The sequence below is a fragment of the Camellia sinensis genome, unplaced genomic scaffold, assembly GCF_055761805.1.
Source record: "Camellia sinensis isolate YWXY unplaced genomic scaffold, ASM5576180v1 Unanchor1, whole genome shotgun sequence".
In the NCBI taxonomy this organism is placed as follows: Eukaryota; Viridiplantae; Streptophyta; class Magnoliopsida; order Ericales; family Theaceae; genus Camellia; species Camellia sinensis.
In genome coordinates this window covers 30,440,890-30,450,687 of record NW_028128987.1, presented here as the reverse complement: position 1 = coordinate 30,450,687, position 9,798 = coordinate 30,440,890, and the positions used below count along the sequence as shown (strand labels likewise).

Below are 9,798 nucleotides of genomic sequence, written 5' to 3'. Positions count from 1 at the left end.
TTCCTATAAATTTCCAGATATTGATTTGAAATGAATCCGAAACGTATCAATATAAAATAGGTCAATTTTAGGAAAATATATACAGGAAAAGTCATATACAAATAATTCAATTATGTGTACCTACACTAAATTGTGTAATGCTTTTTTATGTTAGTATAGATAACTCTTTATATAATATATTTAACTTTTTTATTTTGTTTCATGGTACTTCAATTTAGTTAATTATCAATGGATAAGAGTTGGATGAAGAAAAGTAGATTGTCAAGAGATTATATGCAAGGGATTAAAGAATTTTTAGAGTTTGCTTCTCACAATGCATCTAATGATGGAACAATTCCATGTCCATGTATGAGATATGTGAATTCATACATGTTGACCCTAGAAGTTGTACATGATCACTTGGTATCCTATGGAATTAGTTCGGGTTATAATTGTTGGTATCATCACGGGGAAATTATGTCTGCAACGACTTCTAGTAGAACTAGTCAAAGCCATGTTGAAGAAATAGGACCCGAGTATGGTGATATACGTGACATGTTGCGGGATGTGTTTCCCATGCACACCCAAAATATGGATGAATATGCAAAAGAAAGTAATTTACCAGAACCATCTGATCAAGGTCCAAGCGTGCAACGACCTCAGGAAGATCCTAATGAAGATGCACAAAAATTTTACGACTTACTGAAAGATGCTGAGAAGCCTTTGTATGAAGGGTGCAAGAATTTTAGCAAGTTGTCAGCAATTGTGCATCTGTATCACTTGAAATGTCTTAATGGATGGAGCAACCACTCATTCACAATGTTGCTTCAAATTTTGAAAGATATGCTTCCTTCAGATGCAAATTTGCCAAAAGCCTCTTATGATGCCAAGAAGATTATTAAGGATTTGGGTCTCGGTTATGAAAAGATTCATGCTTGTCCTAATGATTGTATGTTATTTTGGAAGGAACATGCAAATGATGAAGTGTGTCATTGTGGTGCTTCAAGGTGGGCAACAAATGAGAATGATTTCCAGCAAAATATGAGTACTTCATCTAAAAAGAGAAAGAAAAAGGCTGCAAAGGTTTTACGGTGGTTTCCCTTGAAACCTCGATTGCAGAGGTTGTTCATGTCTTCAAAAACAGCTGCTTCTATGAAATGGCATGCTGAAGGCCGTACAAATGATGGCATAATGAGGCATCCTGCCGATTCTATGGCTTGGAAAACATTCGACTCTCGATATGTAGATTTTTCCTTTGACTCTCGCAATGTCAGGTTGGGGTTGGCAGCAGATGGATTTAACCCTTATGGAAATATGAGTACTAGTTATAGTATATGGCCGGTCATATTGGTCCCATATAATTTGCCTCCATGGATGTGCATGAAAAGGTCTTCTTTCATCCTATCATTGCTTATTCCTGGTCCGAGCTCCCCTTCGAATGACATAGATGTGTACATGCAGCCTTTAGTTGAAGAATTGAAGGAATTATGGGATGTTGGAGTACAAACTTATGATATATCTTCCAAAGAGAACTTCCAAATGCATGCAGCTCTAATGTGGACTATAAATGACTTTCCCGCATATGGTGATTTGTCTGGTTGGAATACCAAGGGTGCTCTTGCATGTCCTTCTTGTAATTATGAGACTCATTCTCGATGGTTAAAACATGGAGGAAAATATTGTTTTATGGGTCATAGACGTTTCTTGGATAAAGATCATAGATTTCGTAAAGATAGAGCATCATTTGATGGCAAACAAGAAATAGAACCAGCTCCCGATATGCTATCTGGCTTTGAGATCATGATGCAAACAGAAGACCTTGATTACAAATTTGGGAAGACAAAGGCAAATGAAAAAAACAAAAAAAGAAAGAAACAAGCGGATGGTGATGAGATACAACCATGGAAGAAAAGAAGTATATTTTTTACATTGTCGTATTGGGCAAATCAAAAATTGCGTCACAATCTTGATGTGATGCATATAGAGAAAAATGTGATTGATAATGTATATGGAACATTGTTGAATTTAGACGGGAAGACAAAGGATAACTTGAAGGCACGTCTTGACTTACAAGAGATGGGTATAAGACGTGAACTTCACCCACAAAAGATCAGTTCCAATAAGACATATTTGCCTCCAGCTTGCTTCTCAATGATTTTAAAAGAGAAAGATGACTTCTTGAAAGTTTTGAAAGGGGTAAAAGTCCCAGATGGTTATGCTTCAAATATTTCACGTTGTATCCAACTTCGACAGCGTGAGATTATAGGTTTGAAAAGTCATGATGGTCATATTTTGATGCAACAACTTCTTCCTATCACATTACGAGGAGCATTACCAAAACAAGTCGCTTCACCTCTAATTGAGTTATCTTGTTTCTTTAGGGAATTATGTTCCAAAGTCTTGCAAGTGGAAGAGCTTGACCGACTTGCATCTCGAATTGTATTGACTTTATGCAATTTGGAGAGAATCTTCCCTCCCTCCTTTTTTACTGTTATGGTGCATTTAGTCGTCCATTTGGCCACTGAGGCTAAAATTGCTGGCCCAGTTCACTATAGATGGATGTATCCCATTGAGAGGTTAGGCGTGACGACTTGTATCTATTTGTGTTTTTAACCTACATCACATTGACATCTCAATTTAGTCGATCTATAATTATACTGTTTTCCATGTAGGTATCTCCAACGACTAAAATCTTATGTTCGTAACAAAGCCCATCCAGAGGGCTTTATTGCAGAAGGATACATAGCTGAAGAGTGCTTAATATTTTGTTCGTGATATTTGGAATCTGTTGAAACCATATTCAATCGACCCTTAAGAAATGTTGAAGATTCTACAGGGCCAATAATGAATATCGAACTTGATCAAAAGTCATGGATACAAGCACATCGTTATGTGCTATTTAACAATGATCAAATTCAACCATATCGGATGTAAGCAATATTTATAAGTTATGGTGTATAAATAAGTTTGAGTTTCCCATTTTACTACTTGCAATAGTAACACAAGCTAGGTTTGTATATACAGAGAACACAAGGAGCATATAAAGAGACAAAGTCGTCCGCGTCGTCTAACTGATGATGTTCTTAATAAGATGCATATGGAAAAGTTTTGTGAGTGGTTTAGATCATATGTAAGTATGTAGCTATTAAATAGTACTATTACCATATACAATTTGTAGCGTAGAGATTAATGTAATCATTTTAATGGATCCTATAATATATCAGGTTGTAGCTATGGATGACACAAGAAAGCAACAACTTACTGATGAAATCAAGTGGCTTGCTCAAGGCCCAAACACTCCAGCTAGACGATTCAAACGATATGTTGTTAATGGTTTTAAGTTTCGAATTAAAAATTATGAGGCAGCGAAGAAAACTCAGAATAGTGGGGTTTGTGTGGCCACCGAAGGAGGCACCATGTATTATGGTGTTTTATTTGATATCATTGAGCTCAATTATTTTGACAAGTTGAAATATGTATTATTCAAATGCAATTGGGCTGATGTGAACACAGGCAGAGGCTACAAGATAGATGAATATGGGTTTAACCTTGTAAATGTTTCGCATTTGATACATACTGGAGAACGGTTAAATGATGAACCATTTGTCTTGTCATCTCAAGCTTCACAAGTTTATTATGTGGGAGATATAAGGCATGAAAACTGGTTGGTTGTTGTTAAAACAAAAGCGAGAGATGTGTTTGATGTTGGTACTAGTGAATTGTGTGATGGTGATGTTGACACTTACTATGATAACGAGCCGTACAATATGATAGTTGAAGACACTCATGTGGATGCAAATGAAAACCTCAATTGGGCTAGAAATGATACAGATGGAACGACAATCAATATACCACTTCCACTTGATCACCAACTGATCGATGAAGATGATTTAGATGAGGATGGCTAGTTGTTGAGTTCAACTAGTTTGATTTTAATTTTTTTATTCTCATGTTAATCTTTGAAACATTATTGGTTTTGAATATAAATTTCAAATTTTTTAGTTTCATATATGTATGGCAACCCATGTTTTGCTCTTTTTTTTTTAAATCACATACCCCTTGTGGATGTAGGCGTAAGCCAAACCAGGTAAATTATTTGTTTTCTTCTTTATGATTGTGTTTGCATCAATTTGCTACTTTGTGTCCGATCTCAAATTTGTGTGGGTTTGTCAGGACACTTGTCTAGTTTCCATTGAAGTATATTGTATGGGTTATTAATGAGGACATCTATATTTCTTCTAATAGATAACTGATGGTTTTTTATATTATTTTAATGTTTGTTGTTAAATATAGCTGTTAAAAACTTGGACTGGAAAATTAGCATCTTGACAATATTGTTTTTATGCTCTCTCAGGTTTTAACTTTTAGTTTGTGAATGTAGGGAATTATCTTGAGAAGAAAGAAGTCCGCACCCATCTAACAGAGGTGAGTATAGTCATGTATGTCCGCACCTGTCTGAATGTAGTAGTATTACTGTGTCATGTTATGTTATTGTATTACGAAGGGGAGCTAAGTCTAGCCATGTTTTGCTAATTTCACTAGAATGTAGCCAATTGGCTGTGGGTGATCTGATGTGTTTTGTGATTTATGGTGTGTAATCTATCTGCTGATGGCTGTGCGTGATATGTTATGGAGGTTGCTCTTTTTTTTATGCTGCTTTTGTCAATGCTGGTGTGATTGGTGGCTGATTTTGTTGCTGTTGTCTGTTGGGGCAGTGATCTGTGGAGCTTTAGGATGTACAATTGAATCAAATTATTAAGCTTTTATTTTGTTAAGAGTGGTAATATATCACAATTCAATCATTATTTGTGAACAGTATTGTGGTAATATAAAATAATTACTTGGAAAGTCCTCAAGTACATTTAGTGCCATGTCATGCTTTCAGATTTAGGTTCACAGTGTTTATTTAATAACGGTAATGGCAAAATATTCTGGATAGATTTCCACTCTATATAATGGATGTTTCACGATTCAATTATTATCTATATATATATTATTTATTTATTTTGCATAGGGCTTTGATGACACACTATTAACCACTTTCCTTTTATCAAAAGTTTGCAATATGTCATTGGCATGTGTCATTTTCTGTTAATCTGCCAATGTGTTATTTATTCTTTCTAATGAATTGGTGGATGTGCTGACAATTAGTAGCATTGGAATACCATCCTCTCCGCTTTTATCAGCACGACCTACCTATAAAGTTCCAAATTACTGTTAACGACTCAAATGTGATATTATTCTGAACCAGTTAATCATGCTCTAGCACAGTGCAGACAATATTGAGAGGATTACTTACCACAATCATCACACTTTCATGGAACAACTTCTTAGAAACGAACACCCAAAATATGTCATAGAAGAAGGCACAACCGAGAAGAACAGTACCCACCTGATTTGCAAAATACACAGAACCATGTCAAAGAAAACATTAAGTGAGAAGCGCTTTTGGTTTTGAAAACTGTTCAAACCACAGTGCACTGCTGGCACAATTTTTATTTCAGCAATGAAACTTGGTTTTAACATTTAACTACTAAACTGTATGATAAATGCTCATTTAATTTGATTAATATCTTTGTGTTTGATTAATTACGTCTATTGTTTATCTAGCAGATATGGCAAAGAAACGATTTAGAACTTGCAATCTTGAGATTGAGTCCCAGAACAAGCGATCAAATGGCTCTTCACAGCCTAGCCAGTCAAATAACTCTTCACAGCCTAGCCAGCCAAATAACCCTTCACAGCTGAACGCACCAAGTGGAACTTCATAACCTAGTCACTCAATTGGCTCTCCACAGCTGGACAGGCCAAATAGAACTTCACAACCTAGTCGTTCAAATGCCTCTTCACAGCTTAATCGGCCAAATGGAACTTCACAGCCTAGTCGATCAAATGCCTCTTCACAACCTAGTTGGTCACATCCCTCCTCACATGCTCCATCACATGTTCCACACGCTCAACCTCAAGAATCAGAGGTTAACCCTCAGTTTGAAGATGATTTAGATGAGGACTGGTTAAGGGAAGAAGAAATGCAACGTACAGGTAGTATTAGATTTTTAGTTGAGGTACAACTTACAAGTCAACCTTCACTTCCATGATATATTTCGTTGTTGTATTGCAATAGATGCATTGACCAAGCGAAACACGCGGGGAATTACACGTATGGTTGAAGTGTGGAATTTGACTCCAGAAGAACGCATTATGCTCACCTTCAACAAGGATTTGCAGGCTATTTCTACAGAGGGTGGTATGTTCAGTCGCTTCATAGGCACCATTGCTAGGAAGCCACATTTATGCCCAATTAAGTACAAGAATTGGCATGAAGTGCCAGATCAGTATAAAGAAGATTGTTGGAATATTATTGAGGTAATTTTCTAACTACAAGTATTTTGTGATAATTCTACTATAAGAGAGATCATATGCATGTGAAAAAGACAATCTTCCATGCTATTATATTTGAAGTAAAAATAAAAATGAGAATTAGGCAAAGAAATGCACAAATTTAGTTTATATCATTGTATTGATAATTTTAAGAATGTTCATAACATGAAAAAACATACAATTGTAGTCCAAGTTTGCCATTCCTCAAGATGAGAGAAGGGATATGATTAGGCATCGAACATTGAAGTCAATGGGAGAGAAATGGAGAAATTGGAAATGTAGTTTAAAAGCAAAGTACTATGATGAGACAAAGACAGCAGCACAGATAGTAGCTACTGCGCCTTTAACAGTTAACCGTGAGCACTATGCTGACCTTGTCGCGTATTGGTTTTCAAAGGAAGGACAGGTATGCATAGATGTATGTTTCATATCAAATAATACAATGTCATTATATCATTTTTTTTAAACATATTGTTATGCATTTATGACTGAAGGAACTTAGTACAACCAATAAGGAAAGCCGGCGAGAGCAAACAAGTGCACATACAGCAGGATCTAAAACTTATGCACAACATGCATATGATATGGTATTTCGAACTTCATTCCTTGTTTTATATTTTGAATTTGGTTAGCACATTGTATTATAAATTTATTCTGAAACGATATCATTGTTACATAGGAGCAAAAAGATAAGATTGCACTAGATCGAGCAAAATTATATATACCACTTCACAAAAGGAAGGATGGGACACCAGTCAATGAAGCAGCAGCTGCAAAAATTGTATGCCCATTTAATAAGTTACATTTTCAAAATTCTAATGTGTTTGTGGAAAACAATCACTTTGTCTTCTTATTTCCCCCCCCCCCCCCCCCAATTTATGCTATAGGAAAAACTAGAAGCTTTGATGAGCTCACAACCAAGTAGCTCTGAAGGAAATGTTAGTGGCCGTATATCTTGGTCACCAAATGATATTTATGCTCAAGTGATGGGTAAAGAGCATCATGGTCGTGTTCAAGGTTTAGGATTTGGGCCTACTCCTTCCAAGCATGGCTTCATGTGTAATAGTTTTGACCACATAAGAATGGTTTCTGATGAAGACAGAATAAGAGACAAAGACACTATAATTGAGTTGAAGGAACAACTAAAAACTCAAGGTGATCAGTTGCAAACTCAAGGTATTCAGTTGCAAGCTCAAGATGCTGTAATAAACTCTTTAAAAGAGCAAGTAGCATTTTTGATGAGTCAGAGACATAGTTCTAGTGGTTTGCAGGTATAACTACATATAACATATTCTTTTATATGATGTATTTATCATATGTTATCCTTTTCTAAATTTATGCATACTTATGTAAATTGTATTGTATAAATTAGGAGACAGATGGATCTAGTGGCATTCCGGACCAAGCTTCTCTACAAACACATCAAAGATCCTCTTTTGGGAGTCATGAAATGCAACCTTCTAATCGGGGTAAGTCATCATTACAATACACATACATTGACACAAATTTAGAACCACTGTTAATGACTTCTTTACCATTAAATTGTTAGTTAGTTTAGACAAAATTGGGATTTGATAGGTTGACTTCTCTACTTTGCTTCCCTTATTGGCATCCGTAAAAATACCAAACAAACCAGTGAATAGAGAATTGGGCAACCGAACAAAATTTTGCTAATATTGGCAAGTTGACTTCACATTCACCTCAAACTAACAGGAAGTCAGTCTTGTATAACTGACAAGAGTGATTATTAACAATAAACCAGCATTTATGTTGTTAAAGAATTTATACTCAGATGTTTTTAAATTTCAGGTAGGTGGATGATTTGAAACACAAACAAGAATAAGATCTATCTCATACTTGGAACCATTCGACGTCTAAAACCACAAACCTATAAGAGCCAACTATTTTATTTTAATTCTTGTATCAATAACATATTTTATGTTGCTACTTGCTGCATTTTACTAAAATTGAATGCAAACAGAATGTCTTCATTCAGAAATTTCCACGAAAAACTGGCAACTATGCTGAAATTTTTATTTTTGTTTTTGCTTTTTTAAGAACCATTTTGCTGAAACTAATTCCATTGCTAGTACATTGCACACTATTTTTAGAGATTGAGTTTTTAGAGTTAAAAATAAGTTTCTAAATACCGAATTGAACTTGCCTCAATTATTTGCCTAAAAACAATCACAGAGGCAACATACTCCGAGAACATGAGTTGAACCAATTCAATTTTTTTCTTGTTTTTTTTTCGACAAAAAGAAAAAACAAATACCTTTACACACACACATATAGAAAAAGAGAATTGGCAACAAGTTCCACACCCACCACCTTCAAAAGCATGTTCATGTCTTGAATTATACTCCCTCTCCATTTTAGTAGAAAGAAGGCACAAGTGACAGACTAAGAAAAATAGTATTTTACTGCTGAAAGCTTACTGCTGAATTCTCTAGTTTGGTAATATATTTATGTTTTACTTCTTAGTTTCAGAAAATTAAAGTAAGAGCAATTGCTTGCTGTTATATATATCAGATCAACCATCAATTATTATGGACCAGGATCCTTTGTTTACTCAACTAAAACTAAATAGATAAATTCTAGAACATGGAATACTCTGTCCTTGAATCCTCTGTACATCCACTGTCCAATATACTTTTAATTATTACATCATGCCTCATTCTTAAATCCAGTGGCTGGGTTGATTGGCACTCCTATAGGCTCATCTAGCAATACAAATTCTGGGGGTTCCAAGTCTTCCATCCACCAAAAATATTTCTTCTATTAAGTGTGGAACTTCAAATTTTAAGGACTTTCCTTTTACCTTGCACAACCTAGATTGAGGTACAGAATCAACCAAAGTGAACAAAATAAACTTGTAAGGAACATGCAAAGAAACATATGTTCTACCTGCCCTACGAATACCCTTCTGTTACTTAACCGTTAGGACAACTAACTAATTTTGCTAATGTCAATGATTTTATTTATTAAAATACTTATTTAACCTCAACACTCTTGTCTTTGCACCAATTCTTAATGTTACACCATAACCATAGAACTTCACAACTCGTAGGATTTACAGTTCGTTTGGATCATATAATTTTCTTTATAGATTTTAAAATTGAAAATGATACTTATGCTCATTCAATTATTTTTATTGCAGGAAATAAGACAATATGAAAGTATCAAACAATGGACGTCATTTCTCGATTTGAACATTTTTCATGGAGGTCTTTATAAAATGGCGTCATGAGTAATACTTTTGAGTACTATTGTTATGTGACAAGTTTATCTTTTGGATTATGGTGTGGGCTATTAGTTTGCTAGAAACATTGGATCTTTTTTGTATTACAAGTTTATGTAATGAACCATTTAATTAAGTTGTTTTGGATATTTTGGGATTATGAAAATGCAGACTCTTTTACCTTTTACAATTATTGA

At 34.9% G+C, this 9,798-nt stretch overlaps 2 protein-coding genes across 2 annotated transcripts; both read left to right on the top strand.

Annotated features, from left to right (window-relative positions):
• The first annotated feature begins 228 nt into the window (after nucleotides 1–228).
• Nucleotides 229–3,887, top strand: LOC114272895 (uncharacterized). The gene is made up of 4 exons (XM_082910691.1): nucleotides 229–2,555; nucleotides 2,652–2,732; nucleotides 3,004–3,109; nucleotides 3,204–3,887. The coding sequence occupies exons 1-4, from the start codon at nucleotides 229–231 to the stop codon at nucleotides 3,885–3,887; spliced, it is 3,198 nt and encodes a 1,065-aa protein (XP_082766817.1).
• A 1,366-nt stretch (nucleotides 3,888–5,253) lies between these two features.
• LOC114317703 (uncharacterized) lies at nucleotides 5,254–9,537 on the top strand. Its single transcript, XM_082910690.1, has 8 exons — nucleotides 5,254–6,021; nucleotides 6,104–6,345; nucleotides 6,548–6,766; nucleotides 6,855–6,947; nucleotides 7,040–7,141; nucleotides 7,248–7,631; nucleotides 7,733–7,829; nucleotides 9,521–9,537. Exons 1-8 carry the CDS (start codon nucleotides 6,009–6,011, stop codon nucleotides 9,535–9,537), a joined length of 1,167 nt encoding a protein of 388 aa, XP_082766816.1. The 5' UTR covers nucleotides 5,254–6,008.
• Nucleotides 9,538–9,798: the final 261 nt, after the last annotated feature.

What these genes read in the sequence shown, in the direction of transcription:
- LOC114272895 (XM_082910691.1), top strand. Translation starts at nt 229, where the DNA reads ATGGATAAGAGTTGGATGAAGAAAAGTAGATTGTCAAGAGATTATATG. An exon ending in TGGATGTATCCCATTGAGAG is followed by an intron (nt 2,556 to 2,651) that starts GTTAGGCGTGAC and finishes TTTTCCATGTAG; the next exon opens with GTATCTCCAACGACTAAAAT. An exon ending in GTGAGTGGTTTAGATCATAT is followed by an intron (nt 3,110 to 3,203) that starts GTAAGTATGTAG and finishes ATAATATATCAG; the next exon opens with GTTGTAGCTATGGATGACAC.
- LOC114317703 (XM_082910690.1), top strand. An exon ending in GGTTTTCAAAGGAAGGACAG is followed by an intron (nt 6,767 to 6,854) that starts GTATGCATAGAT and finishes TTATGACTGAAG; the next exon opens with GAACTTAGTACAACCAATAA. An exon ending in ATAGTTCTAGTGGTTTGCAG is followed by an intron (nt 7,632 to 7,732) that starts GTATAACTACAT and finishes TGTATAAATTAG; the next exon opens with GAGACAGATGGATCTAGTGG.